The 27,146-nt window shown below is 40.1% G+C and overlaps 2 protein-coding genes across 2 annotated transcripts in view; both read right to left on the reverse strand.

The window, feature by feature from the left end:
• LOC309829117 (uncharacterized protein) overlaps nucleotides 1-15,405 on the reverse strand; it is a gene marked incomplete at its 5' end in the record, with an annotated part of 49,105 nt that extends 33,700 nt beyond the window's left edge. The window contains 5 exons of the mRNA XM_082664811.1: nucleotides 84-179; nucleotides 7,058-8,204; nucleotides 9,690-9,834; nucleotides 13,871-14,357; nucleotides 15,203-15,405. Of these exons, the coding sequence (XP_082520937.1) occupies nucleotides 84-179; nucleotides 7,058-8,204; nucleotides 9,690-9,834; nucleotides 13,871-14,357; nucleotides 15,203-15,405 (2,078 nt within the window). The remainder of the gene's footprint in view (nucleotides 1-83; nucleotides 180-7,057; nucleotides 8,205-9,689; nucleotides 9,835-13,870; nucleotides 14,358-15,202) is intronic.
• A 7,911-nt stretch (nucleotides 15,406-23,316) lies between these two features.
• Nucleotides 23,317-27,146, reverse strand: part of LOC309829118 (zinc finger and SCAN domain-containing protein 23-like) — a gene marked incomplete at both ends in the record, with an annotated part of 102,922 nt that continues 99,092 nt past the window's right edge. The window contains 4 exon segments of the mRNA XM_082664812.1: nucleotides 23,317-23,418; nucleotides 25,902-25,928; nucleotides 25,930-26,528; nucleotides 26,884-27,031. Coding sequence (XP_082520938.1) covers nucleotides 23,317-23,418; nucleotides 25,902-25,928; nucleotides 25,930-26,528; nucleotides 26,884-27,031 — 876 coding nt within the window.

The raw sequence follows: 27,146 nt of genomic DNA on the forward strand, positions 1-27,146 counted from the left end.
TTTGCCAGTCTGATTCTTGGTCCCAGGCACAGCCCTCTCCCTCTACCATCAGTCACTATTAGAGATCTTTCCTGCAAGAAGACTGCCATTCTGGAATAAGCGAGCTCAGGAGAAGATTCACTCCAGCTTGGGGTTCACACTGATTTTTCAGAAGTATATCCTTGTAGCTAGTCTTCTTCCTGAGGCATAGAACAACACTGTTAACAGAAACTCTAAATTTTATTTAGCTCTTACCCAAGAACTCACTTACCTGACAACGCACTGAAATAAAAAAAGGAACTCTGTCAGAAAGCTAAAAAAATTAGAAGACAGAGTGGGAGTGACTGCAAATTATTAGTAAACACTATCTGCTATAATCTCTTACTTCCTAGTTTAAGTTAATAAAGCTTGAGAGAAAGACCATGACCCTCCTCCCTTTGGTTCTCCCCTTCTAAGAATCCCAAATGGTAAAGAACATTAGAGATCAGAAAATAATGTCTAATATTTATTGAAAATTGACTGTGAATTTACTCATCTAAGCAGATTTTATCATTCCACTGACAGATCAATGATACTGAAGCACAGAGGGATTAAGTAATTTGCTAAAAGTCAAACAAGTGGATTCTATGTCGCTCCTTGTGTTCCGACTTATTCTAGGGAGTCATGAGTGGGATCATCTCAAAGGAACCCAACTTTCCTTTTACCAAATTGGGATTCCAGACCTTCCTCTTTTTCTCAACAGCCCCAATAACCTAAGACAACTCAGGACTTGGAAGCCATCTTTAACTTTCGCCTGCAACTCAATTCGTCGACTGAACTTCACCGGAGTCCCTAAAGGGCCGAATCACACACTGAGTCGAAGCCGGAGTCCACGAACCCTCTATCACCACCACTTACGACCCAAAAGCCAAAAGAACTCGCAGTTCTAGGCCTGTGGCTGTCAACAATGCCTCACCCTCAGGTCTCCTCTAGGAATCTGGAGGTTCTCTCCTCTCTGTGGTTGCCTGGCAGCATCTCCGCCCCTGCTGAGTAGCGCAGGCTCGGGCAGCTAGGTCAGGTAACTCCAAGGGCCTGCGCTCTGAGGCTGGGGCACGGCAGACTCCGCCCAGGGTCCGCCTCCCCCCCCCCCCCCCCCCACCGTGCACAGAACTTCTGAAGAGCAACTCAGACAAAAAGGGAAACTCCTTAGCTGCTAATTATCTTTAACAGGGGTGGAGACAAAAGATAGGAAAATGTTCGCTTGCCAGTTTAGGCGATGTTTATCTCCTGCCAGCCACTGTTCATTAGTTCCCAAGGTAAGAAAGTAAAAGTAGACCTGAGCGGGAGCTTTAATCCCAGCGGCAACAACGCAGCAGTCCTGGGAAAAATGCAGCGTAGTTACAGGTAATTTCTGGCCTGGGGCTGGAGCATCTAGAGGCAACGCATTTGAGAGAGCTCATTGAGAGAGCCCACGGCAATAGAACAATAGCAAACGGCTATAATGCACTTAGGTGCTAACCACTGTTCTAAGCACTTTATATAAAACCCCCATTTATCCGTATAACAATTATCCTCCCTAGGTCTGCAGCTCCCCAGGCAGAAGAAGGTACTATTATCGATATTTTACATTATGAGGAAATGAGATTAAGTCGCTTGCTCAAAGTCATTGAGCTAGAGTTTGGCTACAGCAAGCTGAAGAGTTCCTAAATTTCCTCCTCCTTTATCAGGGATGAAATGGTGATATACCTACTCTTAAATATTTCACTTAAGTAGGCTGAGCTGAGGCGCTAGATCAAAAAGTAAGATACGCATATCAAGCTTAGATAGGAATAATGACGATCTGCATAAATCAGAGGTGACAAATGGCCTCCTCTTAGGAATCCTCGGGACACCCAGGACCAGGCCATTTGGGCTTAAGAAGATGATTGGTAAAGCAAACATATATTCCCCAAAGATCACCTTGAACTGTGATGGGTGAAAACTCTGGGAGCCTTGACTGATGGGTTTTCAGACCTGGAAAAGGTCTTTCATAAGTGTGGGAAAAGAATCAACTGTTTACAAGAAATCAAGGGATAAAGGTTGGCTCTCAATAATGATCTCACAATGTGGGCTAGGGAGCTAAGCAACTGAGAAGTTTCAGACACTTATCGTGGTTGGCTTTGTCAAAATCAAATTATATGTATATAAAAGTATATGTATAAAGTAAAAATTAAAAACATTTTATATAAAATATATCCATACCTACTTTTTATATACAAATGATATAAAAATACTATGTATAAGAAATAAGGTGCAAGAACTCCTTACCAGTTATACCCAGAAACATCGGAAGGAGAGAGAACCCAAAGAAATTCTAATAAAATGATGAACTGCTGGAGGGGCTTTAAAATGTAAAATTTTCAGTGTGAAAGGTTGAAAGTTGAGAAAGTTCAATTAAAGTTATCAAAATGATTATCCCTATATTAAACAAACACTTGTTGCTCAAATAAATTCTGTGCTTGTGGAGTCAGGAGAGGCATCTGAAAGAACTATTTTATATAATATATACTTATCTATGTTTTTTTTAATCCAAGAAGTGGTACTAGCTACAAATATAAAAACTTTTAAAAACCCTAATCAAAGGTATATCCATAGAGTTATTGGATAGATCCACAATGGGGACATCTCTCTAATCTTTATATTAGTCAGATATCCCTTATTCTGTCAGAATAATGCAGAGAATAATGGTTCTAAGCTAGGAATGTGATCCTTTCCTATAAAGAGCTCATCTTTAAAGTGAAATGTCTCCCGCAGACACCCTCATTGTGCAGGCAACAAGAATTAGGGCTGATATTTATGCTGGCCCAAACTTCATCCAAGATTTAGTATGCAAGAGGATGGGGATATTATTACCTTTGGTGTTTGGACCCAGGACTCTGCAGAGTTTCTTAACTATTTTCCAGAATACTGATAGGAATTGAAATTTTTCTACAGGTAATAACTCAAAGCACTGAATACCACTGCAACATGCAGCTCGTTCATCTGAAATAAACAGAGGAAGAGTGGGCTCTGAAACTGCTTAGTTCGTATCTTGGCCCCACCACGTACTTTGTGACCTCAAGCAGCTTTATTGATTTGTTTCCCCAGCTAAAAATGAAACAATGTGAGTAAAGCATTTACTAACGTCTGGCCCTTAGTAAGCAGTTAACAATTACATAATACTGTTAATAAATCCTTTCCTCTTACTCCTAAAGATTGCCAATAATAAGACTTTGACTGTTAACAACTTTACAACCACTGGATATTAACGAAAGAGGCTACTTCTGTTCTGAGTATAGGAGTGCAGAACTTTTCTAAGTGCTTCTATCTGATTGCTCTATCCTCACCATGCCCCATGGTGAGGATTCCTCCATCCTCACCATGCCCATGAGATTTCTCAATCCCAGAGCCCTGCTCAGCGCCCTTGTTTTTTTGTTTGCTTTTGTTTTTTTTCAAAAGGGGCCCATCTTCCTTCCCTTCACAGTCCCTTTCTATTACACTCTCTGGAACCCTTTTGTGATTGTCAGGTTACTTTTTCATCCAAAGCCCATGTTTAAGCTCATTTTACTTTTCACTGCTTTAGAAATTTGATTCTCCCCCAACCTCTCCAGGTGCTTTTTGCCTTAAATGCTCAATATTTTGTTTACCTTCAATCAATCAGAAAACAGAGGCTAGTCAATCTTATTCTCATCCTTAATGTTATTTCTAAGCTGCTGCTTCATGATTCATTTGAGTTTTATACCAGTTGTTCTACCTGGCTATTGTATTACTGGCGGCCATTACTTCTCTTGTGGACTTGCTTCACTTTCATACTCTTTTCTTTCCATCCTGCCTCCTGTTATTGATGATTTAAAAATCCACATAGATGAACTGCTTCAAGGGACCCTGATTTCCTAGGTACTGTCATTGTCACACCACATCTTTTATAAAGATGTACTCCTGACTTCATCTCAAGGCATTTTCTGTTCACCGCACTCCCCAATTCCGTATCTAACACGTCATGTCCTCCGCTTGCCCCTCAGGGCCTTCAACTTCGCTGCGTGGCCAATTTAGTTCCAGATAGTAACCTTATATCTTCTCCTTTTCTAGGACTAGTTTGACCCCCTTTGATGCCCACCTGGAAACCCCATGCCACTCTGCCCTTTTTTGGTTCTACAACTGTATTTAAGCACAAGAAACCACCAGAACAAAACCCCATTTATTTTTAAATAAGTTATGAACTGTATTCTTCTATGTAATAGGCATATTCTATTGTTCTGGGTCTTTGTTTATGGTTCCTTTATAATATTACTTAAGAGAGTTACAGGCAAATGGAGGAACCTGTGTGCACTGAGAGAACATGTTAAGCAGAGGCTGAACTGGAGAGACTGCAAGTAACAGCATGGAGAGTAGACAGCAAGTTTAAAATAAGGATTGCATTCCATCGAGCGGTCAGATTAAAGAGAGAGGCTCTGACATTATGAGGAGCAATTTCAGTTTGGAAAACATGTTTGTGAAATCAGATTAGATGACAAGTATGGACAGCATCAGTTTGGTAAAGAGATGTTCTCATGAAAGCTCTTGTTACTAAGTCAAGTCCCCTCCAAAGAGACGAATTTACATGAGAGAAATTTGAGACAGGGAAACCCTAGGTAGGGAATAGGCCTCATATACTTACAGCTACAGAGCTCTCAGGGCTCAGTTCTAGGATCCTTGTTCATTTCCCAGACATAAAAAAAATTAGGTTTCCAATCCTAGCTGCCTCAATGCCTGGTGCACAACTCCAGTGTTGGTCTTATGAAAAAGCCTAAGCAGTCCTCAACTTGTGAATGAGTTGTTTTTTAAATGTTCATTTGCTTTCCTATGTTGTGAACTCAGAAAGTTTTCCCACAGTCAACGTAAATCTAATCCCAAAAGCCAATGTGACACATAATATGCCTAAGTTATAGCACTAACACCATTATCATTTTCATGGGAAAATGTGCTCACAATTACAATTTAGAAAGCTAGGAACATATATATTTCTATAGGACTAGGGACTCTACTAGTTCCAAGCCAGTGATATTCCTATGTCCTATATAGGGATTATGGACGGAGGGGCAAGAGACTAGGGCACTAGGGAAATGGGGGTAGAGTATATTATAGGAGTAGAGAGACGGGATAAAGACAGGGCTGGGCAGAAAGGTAGTTAGGAATAAAGAATGGTGATTACCCTTCTTTTTCCTCTTCTTCCTCTTTTGTCACTATCCTACCACTTCAAACCCACTGACCAGCTAGAGGTGAAGGGAGATGAGGGGACTGAAGTTGTGTGGGGTGAGGTGGGAAGGCAGTCCTAGAAATTGTGGAGTTTGCTGCAGCAACGTAGAAAGGGAAATAAAAGGATATCTCAGTAGAGATCAAATATGACTTCTGTAAATAAAAAGATAAACAGACCAGGAGCTGTGTGTACTTCTTTGTGGCTTGCCTACTATCCACTACAATGATCATCACAGGTTCTCATCAAAAACAGAATTGTTTACTCAGTAATATATGGGTAATGTCAACCAGTTTTTGGTTGAGTTGTTGTTTTCTGAAGCCCCAAGGCAAAGAATCACTAATCTTTGGCTCTTTTATGTGCTCGAGAAGGTATACAAACCAAAAAATTATAAGCCAGTTCTCTCAAGAAATTATTAGGGGATTCAGAACACAATGGTCACTACAGAGGTGGGAAAAAAGGGAAGCGTAAAACAGGGAAGAACACCAGCACCCCACCCCTAAAACACACATACACACAAGCCTTGCACTCAGAAGAAACTTGGGAGCCTTGGAATATAGGTCAGTCTTTTTTGAAACATTTAAATTTGAAAGGACAGAAAGGCCATCTTGAAGACCTAGTTTTTAGGCATGATGGTGGTCTAATTCCCTGTTCATTGTAAAGACCTGGTGGCTCATGTCCCCTAAAGGGCTTTCCTCATGCTAAAAATCTGCAGCGGCCTGTGTTCATGCTTCCTCACTTCACTGGCAACCACGAAGGTAGCAGTGATTCAGCGCAACGTTTCTCAAAATTTAGAGTACATCAGGTGACTGTGGAGCTATAAAAATGAAGATTCTCAATCCCCATCTCAGACCTAATGAAGCACAGTATCTGTGACTGGGACCCAGGTATGTTACACAAGCTCCACAGGTGATTCTGATGTTCACTGATGTTGAGGAATCACTAGTGTAACGAACAGGACTTGAAGTCACAAAACTGCACTTACGCTGCTGGTCTTTTCCTTTGTGTGATATTGTAGCTATGTCACCATCTCCATAAGCAAGAGTATCCTCATTTTTAAAATGGAGAATAATTTTAATTTATAGAAACATTTTAGGAATTCAATGAGAAAAGTGCTTTGTAAGTGTCAAAGTATTAGGTGAAATTATTGGCATTCTAACTCTCCCAGAGTCTGTCCTCAAGCTGTTTCCAACATAGTGCCATCAACTGCCCAGTCTGAATGAACTCTACTTTAGGCTGGCTAGTCTTGTCATTGATGCTTCCAAACTACATGCACTCTGCTTACATTTGTTCTACCCTAAATGTTTTCTCCCTTTTGCCTTCCAAATATCCCCATCAAAACTTTATCTTAAATAAAGTCTTTCCTGACCACTTCAGGTAACAGTGATCTGTCCTTCAGAATTTATAGCTTGCCAAGTGCCACTTAATTCTACACTACTTTGAGCATCAATTCTATTGTCCTATAGTCTTGACTAAACAGTGGACCTTATATATCCCAAACTAGGTTGTAAACTCTTTGAGAAAAGGAATCTGGTGTTATGCTCCTTGTTCTCCACAGCACCTAATGAAATGGGCAGCAGAGTGTATTTTTTATGAAATATCCGAAGTTACCTTATAGCAATAGTGACTAACATTTTGTCCTAAATCATCTCAAAGCTAGTATTTCTCTCCAGCCTGCACTCTGTGAGACAGCTTCCCTGCAGTCTTCACACAGAACCAGAGTTTTCTGCTTTGTGGGTAGTCTGATGTTGAGTAAGAGCTGAGTTCTGCCTAAACGACTCCCCACACTCTTTACATTTATAGGGACCACCTCTATTATGGATTCTCTGGTGTTTACTAAGATCTGACCTCTGTCTGAAGGCTTTGCCACATTCGTCACATTGGTAGGGTTTCTCCCCAGTGTGGATTCTCTGATGCTGAATGAGACTGGTGATTCCTCGGAAGGCATTCCCACACTCATCACATTTGTAGGGCCTCTCTCCGGTGTGGATTCTCTGATGTTCCGTGAGGACTGATCTTTGAGTGAAAGCCTTTCCACACTTATCACATTTATAGGGTCTCTCTCCAGTGTGAATTCGTTGATGTTCTATAAGACTTGTCCTCTGAATAAAGGCTTTTCCACATACATCACATTTGTAGGGTTTCTCCCCAGTGTGGATTCTCTGATGCTGAATAAGGCCACTCTGACTGAAGGACTTCCCACATTCCTTACACTGATAGCATTTTTCTTTGTGGTGGATCTCCTGATGGGAAACAAGGGAGGAGTTATAAACAAAGGCCTTTCCACACTCGCTGCACTCATAGGGCTTCGCCCCAGTATGGACTCCTTGATGCTGGGTAAGAATTGAACGCCGACTAAAACTTTTATTACACTGAGTACAATGATAAGGTTTGTCTCTTGTGTGGATTTTGAGATGGTGAAAGAGACCTGCTTTCTGGCTAAAGGCTTTGCCACATTCATTACAGTGGTAATGTTTCTCTCCTGTGTGAAGTCTCTGATGTTGATTAAGAGCTGACCACCGGCCAAAGGCTTTGCCACACTCATTACATTTATATGGTTTCTCTCCCGTGTGTATTATTTTGTGTCGAATAAGCACAGTTCTCCCACGGAAAGTTTTTCCACATTCTTCGCATTTGTAGGGCCTGTCTCCAGTATGGATCCTCTGATGTTCTACGAAGCATGAGTGTTGACTAAAAGCTCTTCCACAGTCATCACATTCATAAGGCTTTTCTCCTGGACAGACTCTCTGGTGTTCAGAAAGGTCTGAGTTCTCCGTCAAACTTACTCCATTTTCATCACATGTATGTTGTTTATCTTCCCTGGAGTATCCAGAAGGCTCTCCTATTTTTTCTTCAGGTTCATAAGTTTTTTCATACCTAGCTGACTGAGACATTTCATTTTCAAATTTGCTAGATATATTCCCATATGGTTTCATTTCTTCAGAAACTTCTTGCTTTAAATTCCTATACTCATTTCCAGTCTCAACATCTGAAACTAAAAATGGATCATAAATGTTAACTAGTTTCTTGTGATAGCAAATAGCAACTTCACTAGGCAACATAAACTTATTCAAGTGAAAAATTACATAAGAACCTAGAGTTCCTGCATGACTATAAAATGGCACTAGAATATACGACAGACTAATAAACAAAGCATTCCAAAAACTGTTAAGGAAAAAAGCAATAACCCAATAGAAAACTTGGCAAAGAAAAAAACTGATGGTTTCCAGGAAAGGAAATACAATAGTTCTTAAACACAAGAAAAGATGCTCCACCTCACAATAAGAGAAAAGCAAATTTAAACAATATTGAGTATAATTTTCACCCATCAGATTTGCCAATAGCTTGATATAACACTATGTTCACAACATGGATATCATACATTGCCAGTGAGAGTGTAAACTGACCCAAGCTTTACAGAGGGCAAGTTGACAATATATATAAACATTACAACTATATATATATAACCTTTGACCTAGTAATTCCACACAGAAGAATTTATGCTACAGATATACTCACACATACAGTTATTTACCACAGCACTATTTGTTACAGTAAAAGAGCGGGGTCAACTTAAGTGTCATCAGCAGGGGAAGTTAATTGCATGATATATCCATACATTTTAATATTAAACACCTGTTAAGAAATAAAAAATGCAAGCTTCTACAATCTTAGTGATAAAGAGGGGAAAATATATTTGAATATGAAAAACATACATATATGATTAAAAAATCTCTAGAAGGACACACAAGAAACTAGTAACAGTGACAACCTATTTCAGAATAGGGGTAAGGAGACCAAATGGCTAGGGAAATTGAGTGGAATGAAAACTTTTCACTGGGTAACTTTAAATTATTATTTTTTGGACCATGTGAATTTTCACCTATTTAAAAAAATTAAATGAAAAAAAAAATAGAGTAAATAGAAATAAGGAAGGTACTGAGTCTTTCACCCCTTCACTAACTTTGAACATTCTACCTCATTTGCTTTATTACTCCTTCTCTTTATAAGAATAATACACACACACACACACACACACACACACACACACACACACACACACATATATTTTTTCTTTCCCTGCACCATCTGAGAGTTAGCTGCAGACATCATGGAGCAAAGGTTTATTTAAGTGAAGGAGGCAGGAGATAGTCGAATTGGAAGATAATGGTACTGTCTGCTAGGATTAAGGCTAAAAATAGCAGGGAGGTCAGTACAGAGGAAAATAACTGTCAGAAGAACTAAACTAAGTGATTTCAAATAAAATACAGCCAGAATTTAAAAAATATTAATATAAAGAGAAAAAAAGAGCTGTAGAGTGACAAACCAGGCTGCCTGAGGTCTACACATGAGCCGTCAGATTTCTAGAGAGACTTTCCTGACTTTAATGATCAGAAACAGCACAAAGTACAAAAAAGCCCCAGTGCCCTGTGTTAGCCCCATCTTCCCCTTCCTCCCAAGGTGGGTCTTTCTTCTTTACCTTGCTTCTTCTGGGCTTCAAGTTCTGGAGATTCACACTTTAGCTGGGCTTTCACAGACGGGAGGGACATTCTGGGTTCTTGTTCTGTTCTTAGAGCTACCATCTCCTGCAAGAACATTTCCTGTTCCTCAGTGTGGACTGAGACCTGAGGTAGATGAGATATAACTGAGATACTCACTCTGATAACATTAAACAGAACAGTATACTATTCATGGCAGTGGCACCCAGCTCTCTGAAACTTGAAATAAACTTCTTTCCAGATATCAGCTTACCATAATCCTACTCATTCTTCAAGGCCAACATAAATGTCACCTCCTCTGAGAAACCTTCCCTTCCCCAGCTGGAAGTAATTTCCCCTATTTTTAACAGTTAAAGAATGTTGACTGTGCCCCCTTTTACTTCTTTGTCTATGCTCAAAGAAATGGATAAATGAAAGAGAAAAAAAAAAAGAGAGAAGGAAAAGAAGGTAAAAAGAGGCAGAAAGGAGGGGAAAAGAACTTAGGGGGAAATAAACCGGAAGTGAGAAAGAAGGAAAGGAAAGGGAGAAAGTAAAGGGAGAAAGTAAAAGTGAAAGTAAAGAAAGGAAGGGAAAAAAGGAAAAGGAGAGAAATCTCTTCCATATTTACCCCAAAAGCTGTTCCTAATAGACTCTGCTCTTCTGAGGTCCCCACCCCACTTCTTTCTGGGAGATGATCTTATTTTCTATTTATCTAAGATCACAATCATCTCAAAAAATCATCTCCCCTTCACTTTATCTAGCTCCACTCTCATACTCTTCTCCTTCCCTTGTATCTTAAAGGAAGATGTCTTTTCTTTTTCAAGGCTTGTATCTACTTTTGCCTTCAATCTCATCCTTTTCCGCTTCCCTTTGACCCCTGCTCCTTCAATTAACTCATTTACTCAGCAATTTCAGCCACTCTGTAGCTTCCACTACTCCACGGGCCCATTTCCTCTTGCATTTAAAAGTAATAGGCTCCCCCAGCATGGTATTATAAAAAGCAGGGATCTGGAATCACTCTAGTTACTTACTCTGATCCTTAGTTTAGTAGCTCTGTCACCATGGGCTAGAAATTACTCTGAGATTATGACACCATGCCATGTAAAGCACTTCGCACAAGGACTTGGCATATGACAGGCCCTCAAGTTACTTCCCCATCCCCTTCAATGGCTAAATTTTGTAAATAAGAAATCACCATACACTGGTTCTATTTCCCTGCCATAGTTTCATTTTGTAATCTCTCCCTCAGAATGAGAGCCAAAATCAGCAGGTACTATCTCAGATGTACAGAAAAAGCTGTTTTGATACTTCAAATTTTGGGGAGGGGAAAGCAAAAAAAGGCCAGTATAGTGAACTGTGCCTTCTGTCCCTGGATCTTCAGTTAGGCCTCATAAATCAAGCTGTAAACTCCACTAGCTACTCTCAGCAGCCCTCAAGGGAAAGGACTGGTTGGCAATACAAACTCAACATGACTAAAACCAAATTACTTTTGCCTGCACCTGAAAATCCCATTCTTTCTTTTGGTTCTCTTCCTACCTTCCCGGCCACTCCCCAGTTTCCACTGCTGGTTACTCCCCTGATGATCCCTTTGTGTCTCATGGCTTTAAATACCACCCATATTCTGGCAAGTCCCAATTTTATATTTCTAGCACAGATTTCCCCCCACTGAATTCCAACTTTTTATATCCAGTTGCTTGCTCAAACTTTCCACTTGGATTCTAGTAAGAATCTCAAAATTTACACATCCAAAACCTAACTCTTGATTCCTTTTACCATCTCAGTGAATGACAAACCCATTCTACCTGATGTTCAGACTAAAACCCTTGGCATAATCTTTAACTCACGTTCTCTCACATCCCGCCACCTATACAGAAACAAATCCTCTCAAGCTCTACCTTCAAAAGGTATCCAGAATCCAATCACATCTCACCACTTCCACTGCTACTATCCTAGTCCAGGCCACCAGCATCTCTTGCCTGGATTATTGCTTATAGCCACAGCCTCCTAAACTGGTTTCCCTGCTTCTAACTTTGTCCCCTATGCCTCCCCTAGTCCCACCATGAGCCCCAATGCAGAACTTTTCCAACATAGCAGGCAGTAATTATGTTAAAATTTAAGTCAGATTAAATCTCTCTTCTGCTCAAAACTCTCCAACGACTTTCCATCTCAGAATAAAATCCGAATTCCTTATAATGGCCTACCAGTCCCTTGTATGGTTTGATCTTCTTGTAACTATCTGATTTCATCTCCTCCTTGACAAATACATCTCTACCATGACAAGCACATTCTCACCTTAGGACCTATCCATTTACTACTGATATTTCCCCTGCCTGAACACTCTTATCCTAGATGGCTGCATGGCTTGCTCTTTTAATTCAGATCTCTGCTCAAAATGTCACCCTATCTGAAAATCCTTCCCTGACCAGTCTATTGAAAACTACACAATCTTCATTTCATTCACTATTCCTTTTCTCTGCTTTACTGTTGCTTCTTTAAATATAGAATTTATGACCACCTGATGTGTTACACATTTGTTGATTTTTTTGTTTACTGTCTGTCTCCTCTCAGTAGACTAAAATCTATCAACGTAAGAGCAGCAACCCTCTACACTTTGTTCACTGGTGCATTCCCAGTACCTAGTAAACAATAGTCAATAAATATCTGCTGAATGAATGAACTTTTCCCAATCCACCTTCGCCTACAATCTTGCACTCTGTTAGAAGTGTCTCCGTTATGCTCGTCTTTCAAGCTTGAAATCCCTACTGCTTAGCCTAGAATAGACTGCTCAGTAAAGAGTTCTCAATTCTTTCTTCCTTCTTTACACCTCTACTCTGTCATCATTTTCAATTAATTCTTACCTAAGACATGCCTCTTCCTTCGCAGTCACACTTTCATGACCCTATTTTAAACTTAGATCTTTTTCCCACATGCTCCTTTCCTCTTCAATCTTTGTACTTCAATGCTAGATTATATTTCCTTTTTATTATTTCACCGTTTATACTCTCTATACCAAGCTTTCTTAGCCTTGATTCTACTGACATGCTGGGTCAAATAATTTTTTGTTGTATAGTATAAGGCTGTTCTTTCCACTGTGAGATATCTAGCAGCATCCCTGTCCTTTAGCCACTAGATGCCAGGAGTACCTCCCGCCGTTAAGACAACCAAAAATGTTCCATGACATTGCCAAATGCCCTCTGTGGTACAAAATTGTCACCGGGTGAAAACCACTGTCTTTTATCAACGCTAAAACAAAACAAAATAGTCCTATGTAATTTGGTTCTTTTTTATATCTTGGCGTTAGTAAAATTCATTTAGACTCAGAGAGAACAGATTAGGAGCTTCTGTTCTACAGAATAAAATCTAAACTCAAGAGGTTGGTATTCAAGGTCCTGGACTCTCTGTGCTCAACTCTTCTACTCACCTTTCCAACTTAACTGGGCTTTCAACTACTCAAAGAAACATGGGTCCCATGACCTGCCCCTCCCTCCTAACTTTCCACTCTGCTCCTACATCTCATTCCTCTGAGATGGTGACTTCGATTTCTCCATCTTTTAATCCTTTTTTTTTTTTTTTTTGCGGTATGCAGGCCTCTCACTGTTGTGGCCCCTCCCATTGCGGAGCACAGGCTCCGGACGCGCAGGCTCAGCAGCCATCGCTCACGGGCCCAGCCGCTCCGCGGCATGTGGGATCTTCCCGGACCGGGGCACGAACCCGTGTCCCCTGCATCAGCAGGCGGATTCTCAACCACTGTGCCACCAGGGAAGCCCCTATCTTTTAATCCTTTAATGGAGACAAGGCAGTGGATATATCTGCAAAACCTGATTTCTTAATTATTTGTATTGTTCAGCAGAAGTGATGCCCCTTTCAAGAGGCTGCTGCCCACTTTGTTACCATCATCTCTCTAACATTTTCTCTCTGTCCTCCAAGTCTTCTGTTTCTAATGTTTCTGGGCAGCATTTCATCAAACAGAATTTTGTAGCTTAATGCAGAAATACATGATCCTTCTACAGAAAAGATATAAATAAGTTAGGATTATGTTAACTAATGTTCTACGACACTCAGGCCCCTTTCTGATGCACCAAAGTGTCGAGAATACGTTTTGTGAAATAATGTTAGACTTCATTCTGGCCTAGAAATCTCTAATTCATCTTTTCTCAAACAGAAACCACATCTTTGTTCTCACCTGATATCCTGGCTCATCCAACTCTCTCTCTAAATCCTCCAGCACAGTCACCACCTCTTCCCCACTCTGTGGATGCTGTTCCTGGACCCAAGCTTGGAGCTCCTCGGGCAGGATGGTTAGGAATTGCTCCAACACCAGCAGTTCCAGAATCTGCTCTTTTGTGTGTGTCTCTGGCCTCAGCCACTGATGGCAAAGTTCCCGGAGTTGGCTCAAAGCCTCACGGGGTCCAGATGTTTCCTGGTAGCAGAACTGCCTGAAGTACTGTCGGAAGACCTCCCTGCTGTGGGTGGTGTTCTTTTGCACGTTCTGATCCTGTCTGGTGGTACACTTATTTTCCTCCTCCACCTCCTCTTCCTCTATCTTTATTTCCAAAAGTTCATCTTGCTCCTTGTTGGCCTGGATGGACCAAGTAGATGCCATCATAGCTGTGCAAATGCTTATGAATGCTTCAAGCAAGATCTCCTGTGCCGTCTCTTTCTGGCTGGAACTGAAGAAGAAGCCATCATCATTAACACAAACTACACCAAAAACAAAAAGTGCAAATTCTAAGAATTTAAAAATGCACTTTGAAAGCCGCCTCCAGGTTAATTTTCTATACGCAGGAAAACACTCTGATAAAAAAGACTCAAGAATAGACTAATTTAAAGAGAAATATTAAGTGAAAGGCGCTAAGTTGTTTCAGGACTCTAAGAAAGAAAAGTAAGACTTGGTAGGAAACATTTCCACTTGATGATAGAAAAAAGAACAATTAAACGGAATAAACAAACATTTACGGCAAACAATAATAAAAAGTTGAGACATCCTTGATTGGCTGCTTTTTAAATTTTTTAAATACCCAGATGTCTGGTGGAAATCATTTAGTCATAAAAGCAACAAAGTCACATGAATTTATTCCCTCAGGAGCCTAATCTCTCTGCTCCTCATTCTTCATTTATCAAGCGAAAAGGCTGAAGACATTGGTCTTTAAGACTTTCTTCTACCCTCGCGTTCTGTGATTTTAAATCTAAAGGCAGGCCCAGGAAAGAGGCCCTAGGACGCCAGTCAGCGTCTGTGACCCAAGACTGTTCAGAAATGTCAGAAGGCGCATAATTCAAGAAGGGTACACCGCGCGAGACAAGCCCGGGAGGAATGGAGCGCACAGCCGGGTCTCTCCTTCATCCCCGGGCTCCGACCCACTCTCCGAGGGATTGGGGGTCGGGGCTAGCTTCTGCGTCAAGGAGCTTCTCGCGGATCCACCTAGGCAAGTGAGGCCCGGAGGCCGCCCCACTCCAGCCGGGGCCGAGAAGGCCGTAGCACCCCCGCCTGCCGCGTCCGCAGCACAGGACCGCTCACCCGCAGCCCCTGGACGCCAGCAGCGGTTTCTCTCCGGGGACAAGGGGTTGAGGCCTCGAACCGCTTCGAAACCGGAACCCACCAGCAGCGACCCATAGAGGCCGGAAGCGGCCGCGAAGTGCGGAAGACCGGTTCACTTCCGCCGCCGCTCTAGGAAGGGGGCGGGAGGGGCTCGCAAATTGGTAGATCTCCCGCGCGCCCATGTGAGAGGACAACTGAAGACTCACAGGCCTGCGGTTTCGCGATATTGTTTTCTCCTGCTCCTCTTCGGCTGGCTAGTATCTCCACTTCCCCCGACCCGATGGGCGGTCGAGGCTTGGCGAGCCTACCTGTGCTAGGGAAATCCCATGCTTTTTCCACTCTCACTTTTATTTGGGTTTCTGCACCTTTGATGTTCAAGATGCCTCAAAAGGATGTTTTCCCGAGGTCCTTCCCGACTCAGGAAGGGACCTCTTCCACACACACTTCTCAAGGGTCAACCTGGTGCTTTCTGCCTGCTTTTTCACCTTTTTCGGTTCTCTCTTATGCGCTGACGATAATTATACATCTGAAAACCCATAGGGTTCAATGGGAAAACTAAAAGATCATTTAGTAAAGTAGCAAGATATAAACACACTAAAATCAAGAGCCTTCCTATATGCAAATAACCAGTGATAAAGTTACAAGATATAATGGAAGAGAATACCGAATTTACAATAGCAACAACCAAAAAGCAAGCAAACAAAACAAAAAACAAGAAGAAAGAAAGAAAGAATAAGCTTAGGAAAAAATATGCAAAACCTGTATGGGGAAAACCTCCTGAAAGGCCAAGTGTATACTTAGACAAATAGAAAGCCATATGCCAACAAGACTAATAAGAGTTTTGGCTCGAAAGACTCAATGAAGAAGTCAGTCTTCTAAAATAAAAGTATTGACACATATTGTTCTAGAATTAGACAAGTTGGTTATAAAGTTGATATGGGGGGGCTTCCCTGGTGGCGCAGTGGTTGAGAGTCTGCCTGCCAATGCAGGGGACATGGGTTCGTGCCCCGGTCCGGGAGGATCCCACATGCCGCGGAGCGGCTGGGCCCGTGAGCCATGGCCGCTGAGCCTGCACGTCCGGAGCCTGTGCTCTGCAACGGGAGAGGCCGCAGCAGTGAGAGGCCCGCGTACCGAAAAAAAAAAAGGATAAATTAGGCCTCATCAAAATAAAACACTTCTGCTCTCTAAAAGACACTATGAGGAAAAGGCAAACCACAGGCTGAGAGAAAATATTTGCATCACATATATTTGTCAAGGAACTTGTATCCAGAATACATAAAAAAAAAAAACACTTAAAGTTGATATGGGAAAATAAGAATAGCCACAATACCCTCTGAAAAAAGAACGGTGAGGGACAGCCTAATCGGATATTAGCACATGTTATAAAGCCTCTACAATTAGGAGTGTGATATTGTGTAAAAACAGAAATAGACCTAGGTACCTATGGATATTTAGTAAATGATGGTGGCATCTCAAATTAACAGGGGAAATGACAGACTTGTAAATAAGTTGTGTTGGGACAACTGATAGCCATTTGGTCAAAAATAAAATTGAATTAATATCTCCCATCACACGGCACAGTCAGGATAAATTCCAAATGGATCCAAAAACCAAATGTAAAAAAATGTACCTATACATGTATTAGAAGAAACACGAATAATAATTCTAATTCCCTGGGAACAGGGAAACCTTGCCTAATAATGCCTCAATTTCCAAAAGCAATAAAAAATTAAATTTAATCAGATAAATCTGACTAAATAAAAATCAAATGAATTGGTTATCAAAAAACACCATAAAGAAAAGTCAGAAGACAAATGACATGCTGGAAAAATGTTTGCAACGTATCACAAAGGACTAATATCCCTAATATATAAAAGATTCCTAAAATAGTTCCTAAAAAGAAAATAGCCAATAACCCAATAGATAACATGGGCAAAAGAAATGAACAGTTGACAGAATAAGAAATTGTAGCAGCCCTCAAATGTCTGTAAAGATGCTCAGCTTCATTCAAAATATAAACATACAAACTAAAAACTACACTGAGGTGCCATTAGTCATTTTATCTGATTGGCTCAAATCCAGAAGTTTGACAATATACTCTATTTATGAGGAAAGAGGAACTCTTATACATTCTCAGTGGGAACACAAAATAATACAACTCCTATTTGGAAAAATAAGAAAATGTAGCAAAAGCACCTATGTAAGTTTACCCTTTGCCCCTGCAATACCACTTATAGAAATCCATCCCAAAGACATATTAACAAATATATGAAATGACATGCATACAAGGTTATTCGTTCAAGTATTCAAGCTAAAAGACTGGAAACAAACCTAATGTCCATCAATAGGTGACTGATTGAATAAACTGTGGCATAACTACCTAGGCAGCTATAAAAAGAAATGAGAAATCATGATGTACTGCTATGGAATGACTGACAGGTGCTGATAGCATACTACCTGTGGTAGATAGAATAATGACACCCCTCCCCCAAGATGTTTACTCCTCACCTAATCTCCAGAACGTGTGAATTTATTATGTTACATGACAAGGGGGAATTCAGGTTGCAGATCAAATTAATCTAATTCTATTCAACTGATCTTAAGGTAGGTTTTCTTAGTTGAGAACCAACTTGTTTTGTTCTAATAAAGCTTGATTTCTGGACACTGAAGTTTGAATTCAATATAGCCTTCTCATATCACAAAACACTACACTTCTTTTGGTCTTTTTAATTAAATTTTATTTTAATATAATTGTAGATTCATATGCAGTGTAAGAAATAATGCAGAGATCTCATTTACTCTTTACCAAGTTTCCACAAATAGTAGTATGTTGCAGAACTATAGTACAATGTCACAACTGGAATATTTACATTGTTACAGTCAAGATACACAACATTTCCACCACTACAATCCCTTTTATGAACACACCCACTTCCTGCTCACTCCCATCTTCTCATTAACTACTGGCAACCAGGACTCTGTTCTCTGCTTCTATAATTTTGCCATTTCATATTTGGTTTTTTCATCTCTGTTTTCTTCTCTTGCCTTCTTGTAGGTTACTTGAATGTTTTTTAAAGTGTATTTTAATTTATCTATAACATTTTTGGTGTATCTCTTTGTATAGCTTTTTTAGTAGTTGCTCTAGGTTTCATATCATATAGACACAACTTAGCACGTTCTATTGGTGTCATCATTTTACCAGCTTGAGTGAAATATAGAAACCTTACTTCCCTTTACATTCCTTACCCTCCCCATTTATAATTCTTTTAAATATTTCCTCTAAATGTATTTAGCACCGCATTAGACAATGTTATAATTTTTGCTTCAACAGTTAAACATAATTTAGAAAAATCAAGAGAAGGAAGCTTATCGGATTTACCCATATTCCTTCTTCTTTCCTGATTCTTCTATTTAGAGAAATTCCTTTTGCCATTTTTTAAAGGTAGGTTTCCTAGTGACAAATTCTATGTCTTACTAATCCGAGGGTGTCTTGATTTTCTCCTTTACTCCAGAAAGATATTTTCACCAAGTATAGGATTCTGGCTTGACAGTTCCTTTCTTTCAGTTCTTTAAAAATACTATGTCAATTCCTTCTGGTCTCCATTATTACTCATAAGAAATCCACTGTCATTTGAATTTTCTCCTATAGATAAGATGTCATTTTTCTCTGCTTTCAAATCTTTTGCCTTTGTGTTTGGGAAGTTTCATGTGACATGGTTTTGAATGGATTTCTTTGGGTTTATCCTGTTTTCATTTTGATCAGCTTCTTGAATCTGTAGGTTTACATCTCTTGCCAAAACTGGGAAGTTCTCAGCCACTACCTTTTCAAGTACTTTTTCAGCCCCATCCTCTTTGGGACTTCAATGACATGAACATTACATCTTTTCTATAGTTGCACAGGCCCCTGAAGTTCTTTGCATTAGTTTCTTTTGGCTTCTATAACAAATTACCACAAACTTGTGTCTTAAACACAACAGAAATTTATTCTCTCACAATTTTAGAGGCCAGAAGTCTGAACTCAAGGTGTTGTCAGGGCTGTGTTCCCTCCAGAGACTCTGGGGTACAGACCCTGTTTCTTGTCTCTTCCATCTCCTGGAGCTGCTTGCTGGTCATGCCTCGGTGTTCCTTGGGCTCGAGGCCACATCACTCCAATCTCTGCCTCCATCTTTCCATCACCTTTTTCTCTGTGTCTAATCTCCCTTTGCCTCTCTCTTATAATGATATTTATTATAGCATTCTGGACCACCCTGGATAATCCAGGATAATCTCCTTGTCTCAAGATCCTTAACTCAATCACTTATTTTGCCATATAAAATAATATTCACTGTTCTGCAACATAAGGTAATATTTATAGGTTCTGGTGATTAGGAAGTGAACATACCTTTGAGGGGCTATTTTTTCAGCCTACTACATTCTGTTCCCTTATATATTTTTTTCTCCAGTCTATTTTCTCTCTGTTGTTCTGATGGAGTTATTTCTGTTGTTCTATCTTCTACCTCACAGATGCTTTTTCTCCATTCTGTTGTTGAGAACGTATTTTTCAGTTCTCAAATTTCCATTTGGTTTTTCTTTATATCTTCTATTTATTTGCTAGGACTTTCTATTTCCTGACCGAGGCTTTCTGTACTTTCATTGTCTATATTTTCATTTTTTTTTACATGTGTTCACAATTTCTCATTGAAACTTTTTTTTTTTAATCGTGGTTGCTTTGTCAGATTAATTCTAACATCTCTGTCAGCTTGGTGTTGGCATCTTTTAATTTTCTTTTTTCATTCAGTTTGAGATCTTCCTGGTTTTTGGTATTTGAGTGATTTTTTATTGAAATGTGGACATTTTGTATTGTTATGAGACTGGATCTTAATTAAACCTTAGGTTTCAGCTGGTTTTCTCTGAAATTGCTGTGGCAGGGGAAGTAGGGGAGGGTGACACTGAGGCAATGCCAGAAAAGGGCCAGTAGAGAGTCAGGGCTTTCACCATCACCCAGCAATAACAAGTCTGCACTCACACAGTGTCTGTGGTGACCATGTGGAATCCAGAACTCCTACCCCTACCCAACAGTAAGGAGGAGCTCAATGTAAATCAGGTGGGGAACCTGGACTTCTACCTCTATCTGGCAGTAATGAGGTGCTACCTTCCCCTACCACACTCTTTAAGGTTTTCTTAGCCACAGAAATTCACGTGTCACTTAGCTTTGTTTTGCAAAATTGCGAGGATCACATTATAGTAAAATACTTTTTAAAAGAGCTAAGCTTCTACGGTACAAATATGTAATCATGACCATTACTATAACGGATTTTAATGAAAACTGAAAAACTGCTCAGATAAATTCAGGTAAGGTATAAGAAACCATCTTTTAGCCTTAAGGATCCGTCAGCCGATGGACACCGGAGGGTGCTCCCCGCTGGTGAACCTATGTCTCCTTCGAGAAGCAAGTAGTCTGCACAGACCAGGCTCTGTACAGCATTTGTGTTCAGTTCTCTGCATCTCTGAAACGTCCGGAAGCACCGACATGGAAAAGGGAGTCGGATCCTGAGGGATCTATGTAAGGCAAGGGAGAAGAACCCAAGCCAGTCCTGGAGAAAGGGGGCAACACCCCAAACTCCAACCCCAAGGTCTTTGCAGAGGTACAGAGCGTCCTGCGTGGGGAGGAGCCAGATACCCACCTATACCTGACGGCAAGAGTCGGGAAGCATCAACGGAAACGGGATATTTGGGCTACAGCTCACACCAGGAACTGGAAATAAGTCACAACGCTTGACCGCATCTCCGCTGGCTCCTCAGCCGCCTCTCTAGGAAACTTGGAGGACCTGTTATCTCAGTGGTTGATCTGGCAACCTGGCACGCCTTCGCGTGCTTGGCTTCCTCCTAATGGCTCAGGCAGGAAAATCGACGAGGGCTTGTAACCTCTAGGGTCCAGCAGCCACTCAGTCTGGGCTAATATCTTTCTACTCCACTGAGGACACCTGGCCTCTCTCACCGGATTCTCGCAACCCTAGGTTCCCTTAGGACCCGGTCCTCTGACGTCCCAGCCTTCAGGGTCCCTCTCCTGCAGTCTCTTAAGGTACCAACTGTCAGTTAACTTCCAGCGTCAGAAGCAATAATGAACATCCACCTAAGGAAAGCGCCAACAAGAGGGGCAGAAGTCGGCTTGCTCCCCACTGTTTTAAATCTTTGCATAATCGGGTCCCTCTGAGTAACCTAACCACTGATTTAGTCAGTCTGGGGTGGGGCCCAGGCAACTGCACTTCAAACAGCCCAGGTGATTCTAATGCAGGTATACACCAAGAAACAGTGGCTTCATCATAAAGCTAAGGTAGCTGGCATGGAAATCTGGATGTGGGTCCAGAGAGACCTAAAAACATCACAGAGTAATTTATAGACTGTGCTCTTCTCCCTGTTCTCCTTTTTATGGAAAGTACTAAAATGAGTGAGGAGCGAAGGCAGTGAGACTATTTTCACTGCTTGAGACTCCTGTACCTAAGACACTTGGAACAACTGAGATGGAGGAATTTCTAATAAGTACTGTGAAGATGAAGCACTTATCTTGGTAATGCTGTCTCTGCATCTATCTTATTTTTCCTTCTCTTTGGTCACCATTGTTGGCCAGAGTCTTGGTGTCTCATTTTGCTTTCTGTCTGATTCCTTTTTATGTTCTCACATTTTGTCCATCCTTTTTCTCTTTCCATCCCATTTGTTTTTTGCAGATGCCTAAAATGTGTCTCAGGGCTCCAAGTCTAAGTGTCCATGAAACTACATATAATTCACGATGATCTTTGTTCATAGTTTTGTTTTAAAAAAACAATGTGATTAAAAACTAGAAAGATCACTATAAGTACTTAACCACTTGGGTTTCACTTTTCTCATGTAGGTATGAAGTGAGCGAAACTCCAAATTTTCTTTTTAAAGCTCAATATTCTCTGATTCTATAGTAAAAAACTCCCGTCACACACACAAAATACTTTTGATGATTCTATACTGCTTATCAAACAAAGACTCAATGCATTAGGAAAGTGTTCAAGGCTCTCTCAATCTGGCCCTCACCTACAATCTCCCACTCCCGCACTTCTTTGCAGGAACTCCGTGACCCAAACTGGAAAACCCCTGGCTCTTGAGCATATCTTAAAATGGGGATCTTGCCTCACCCTATTCCCTGTGCCAAAAACACTTTCCTCTGTCCTCCACCTCCCTCTGCAAAGAATCTACGTTTCTCTCAATTACTAATTCAACATTTAGCCAATGACACATGTATATTCATATATATTTTATATTTCAAAATTCTTCCACAGAAAATACTTATATTTTATAATAATTTTGACCTATTTTTATTTTAAAATTTCCTAAGATAATTTTTGTCTTACTAAAAAAAGATAAAACAATCTTCTACTATAAATTATAACTATGTTTTTTAAAAGAAAAGTATTGTCAGATATAGAAAATAGGAGTCATTTCCAAATATAAAATATGGACAGAGACTTGATTCTCCTGTTATCCTGACCTTCAACTCAAAATTATAGTGAAAGAGAATCTTCAGGGCTCTATCTACAGCTCTAGGCAGGTTTTGGTTGCAAGATACTTAGCCATTTTTTGATGCAGTGTCCACTGTCCTAACAGTGCTCAAAGGGGTGCTGGACTATCCTTCAAGAACCAGTAAGGTTATTTAATTGGATTTGAATCAATATTTCTTACACCTTGCTCAACCATAAAACCAAAATCTGCTCTCTCAGACTGAACTTTTCAGAGGGATAGGGAGGGATGGATACTGGTCCAGGGAACACCTGAAATGAGATCAATACTAGAGACTTCATAGGCTGAATAAAAGGAGCCAGGGCGGAAAAGAGAGGAGAAGTGAGGGAAATTTAGAAATGCAAAAGGGAGACAACTAAGGACTTCTGGCCAGGAAGACTGGAATAATCACAGAAGAAGTCAAAGTCTACATGCCACTGTCTATAGGTTGAGACAAATATTATTTCTCACATAATGAGGAATGTGCATCCTAGATAAAAGAATTAGCATGAGAGAATTAGTACAATTAGTATCAGAAAACAAGGAAAGTTAGTTTGGTGAACTGTCAGTCATTTTAATTGTGTTAACCATCATTGCATTCTAAGCAGTACATCTGTCTCTACAGCATATATAATGTATTTTGTTTCTTGGCATTTTACCAGTTGTTGAGAAAATTGAGAATGTTTGAGAAGCTGTAAACAAAACAAAACAAAAAAACAGGCACAGAACAAACCAAATATCCAACCTTCAACTGCAAGTGTAAAAACTCAGTCCATTAGAAATTCATCCTCTAAAATACTAATCTGCTCATATTTTAAACCTTTTAAGAGCTGATATAATTGAATTATCCAAACATACTGCTTCAGCATATTGGAGAAACATTTAAAATACTTATGAACTCAGATTGTAATAGTATATGTACTATATCACTATATGGAATATATATTTAACTTGAGAAGTTGAGTTTTTTTGAGAAGTTGATTTTATTTCAAACTTATATCTACTATATTTTCCTTAACTTCAGCCTAAAATCCCTATGTATTTCTCTTGGATATAATTTAAACCTCAAGACAATAAAATATACTCTTGAGGACATTTAAGACTTTTTTTCTTCTAAGATTGTTGATAATACCTACAATTAGTCACAAGTAGTGACACAAATAGTTTCAAATGTTAGGTCTAAGAATATAAAACAGAACAAAATACATGAAACTGAAAAATACCACCTATCACTTCTCCATTCTCCACAGAAGCATTATGTGTAATTCTAGTCATCCAAACCTTGTTTCCTAGCTCATGTGGATGTTGTTAGCTTTTAAATAGAAAGTGTTTGACTTGGACTAAACTGGGGAGAAGAATGAAACAATATATAACATTTTGAAGTAGTGATTTTTCATCTGTAGGAGTATGTTGAACTATGGAGCACCAACAAATGAGATATTGTCAACTTGTAAATAGAATAAGGAAGTCCTCTGTTATAATGCAGAAATCTCGAAAGATTATATTGTGTCATGAAAATAAGGTGTAGAAGAATATAAATAGTATGCCATCGTTCTGTGTAACAAGGGAATAAGATTATATATTCATATTTTCTTGTACTTATATAAAGAAACACTGAAAGATACATAAGAAACTAGTAAATGACTACCTATAAGGGAAAGATAGCGACCTTTTTTCAGTGTTGTTTCGATATTAGAACCAGGTCAAGAAAGAATTTTTTAAAAAAACTCCTTCTAAGTAAATTAAAATTTAAAGTTAAAAATAATCACTCACTACAAAAAAAAATAAAATGCCTCAAATGAGAGATAAGTGGAAGGAATCTTTCCTGGAACTCCACTGTAAATTAAATAGGCTGTACATTTATTGAAACATATAGATGGGAGGGTTTGTTGAGCTAAAAAGCAAAACCTCAGTGCCTTATAAGTGCTCTAAATTCTATATGGCAACACAGTGCTTCCAGTGGCTTAGTAGAAAGAGCATTGCACTAGGAATTAGGAGAGAGGGTTTTAGTTCCAGCTCCATTAACTAGCTGTATGATCTTACACAGTCACTTCCTATAGCTTCTGTTTCCATATCTGTCAAATAAGGGCAAGCAGAAGTGATCTCTGAGGTCCCTTAGAGCGTTTCTATTACTCTTAAGTTACCTGTGTGTGTATTTGGTATTCCAATCCAGACTGTTATCACCATAGATTTTTCATTTTTTTGGTCTCCTGGCCTTAGTATAAAGTTTTTTAACACTCAGTCAGTGTTAAGGGAAAGAAATCTTTTTATGTATGACCTTGATAATAATCAATAGGTAGTGCTGAGAGGCATGGAGGTTATAAAAAGCAATCAACATGCAAGACTGATCATACTTTTCTGTCTACTTTTGTATATGTTTGAAATTTTCTATAACAAAAGTTTAAATAAAGAAAAACCCCAAAATGCTCATAAGTCACAGGAAAAATACAACGAGGCCTATATTTTCACAATAAATATCTGAAGTGAGATATCAGATTTTTAGCTAAGTGTCTTGGTCTTTGCAAAATTTAAAATCATGAGCAATATTTGTTATGACTAGCCATTGAGCTACTAATAATATATGGTTGCTTCAATACCTTGGTTCCTAAACTGAAGGCTGAATTACTAAACCTCTACAGGGAGAAGCCTTCTGTATATTTATGGGAGGATTCATCTGCCCCCTTTTGTAGGTTAAAAGCAAGTTATCCTATCTTATGTGAATGGAAACTAATCTAATAGTTTACATTACAGATTTTACTGCAATTATTTTTAAATTAATTTTTAAATACTCAGTGAACTACCTTTGACATTTTGTATTCAGGCTGCATATAATTTTTAAGACTTTTTTTTTAAAGTTTTTAAAAACTAGGATGAAGGAGTTTTCCTGAAGTACATGTAGAAGACTTTTGGAACAGATGTGTGTGAGATTATGTTGATGAAGTCAACACAATATTCAGTATTGCAAAGTATGGATGTCACTGACCAAAGAGATTCCGACAGATATATTTAAGATATTATGCATCTCTCAGCATAAAAATAAGAACGTTTTCACTGGTCTTCCTTGGAGCTTCCTATACTAGAGGATTAATCTCTTATTGTTCTCTCAGAGACAAAGTAAGAACCAGGACCCTTGCTACCATGCCTAGTGGTCTGACATCATGAAATTTTGCCCTACCTGTTCCAAGGAGCTAGCTGGATTCAGCCACAGGGTGGACTTTCCGATGCTGGACAAGGTTGCAGTGGTAACTGAAGTTCTTGCCACATTCCTCACATTCATAAGGTCTTTCTCCAGTGTGAATTCTCTGATGCTTAATGAGGACAGAACGTCGACTAAAGCTCTTACTGCACTGACTGCACTGGTAAGGTTTCTCCCCCGTGTGGATCCTGAGGTGATGGAAAAGCCCAGCGTTCTGGCTGAAGGCTTTACCACAAACGCTGCACTGGTAGCGCTTCTCCCCAGTGTGGAGCCTCTGGTGCTGGAAGAGGCCTGACCGCTGGCTGAAGGCCCGCCCACATTCATCACACTCATAGGGCTTCTCGCCCGTGTGCGTTCTCTGGTGCTCGATGAGGATGGAATTCTGGGTGAAGCTTTTCCCACATTCACCACAGATATAGGGTCTCTCCACTGAAGAGCTTACCCGTTGCCTTTCCCATCTGCCTTCGTGGTCACAGGTCTCTCCACACTCAGGCACTGGAACGATATTACCATTCAATTTTTCAGGTACTTCCACATGAGATTTCGTTTCTTTAGACAGATCCCTCTCTGGGGCTAACTCCACATTCCAAGTCCCAGCCTCATCATCTGAAATAGTAAATGGATGGCATGAATGTTATGTTTCCAAAGAAGAAAGAAAAAAACTGGTCAGGAGAGTGGGTGGAAAGGGACAAGCAACACATTTTCTGTTTACTTTCCCACTCTCAACAATTATACCAGGACTTCAGGAGAAGATGCCGTGTATTGTAACCGCTTGGTTACTGTCTGCGTCTCCCACCAGACTGTAAACTTCCTGAGGGCAGGAACCACATCTACCTTCCTCATCACTGCTTCCCCCGTACCCAGCTCAGTGCCTGGCACACAGCAGACACTAAGTAAATGTGCTGAATCAATGACCATTCAGGGAATGAGTTAGGCTTCCTGAGGAAATTCTAATCCTCACCAATCTCCTGAACTGGGCACATGCCTCGCAAGTTCCACTGAGGCTGCTCTTCCAAGGTTTGGAGCTGGCCACCAGATGACTCCTGGGCTGCTCCTAGAGTTGCTTTCTCCTTCACAAGCTCTTCCTGTTCATGATCATGGACTGGGACCTGGTAAAAATCAAGGACAGTTAGGAACGAAATATCAGAGAAGACATTGCAAGGCCTTCTCAAGACCAGTGGATAGGAAAAGAAGGCTCAACAAACTGGCAAAGAAAAAAAGGCA

Source organism: Grampus griseus (assembly GCF_964374135.1).
Source record: "Grampus griseus genome assembly, chromosome: 10".
NCBI classification, from domain to species: Eukaryota; Metazoa; Chordata; class Mammalia; order Artiodactyla; family Delphinidae; genus Grampus; species Grampus griseus.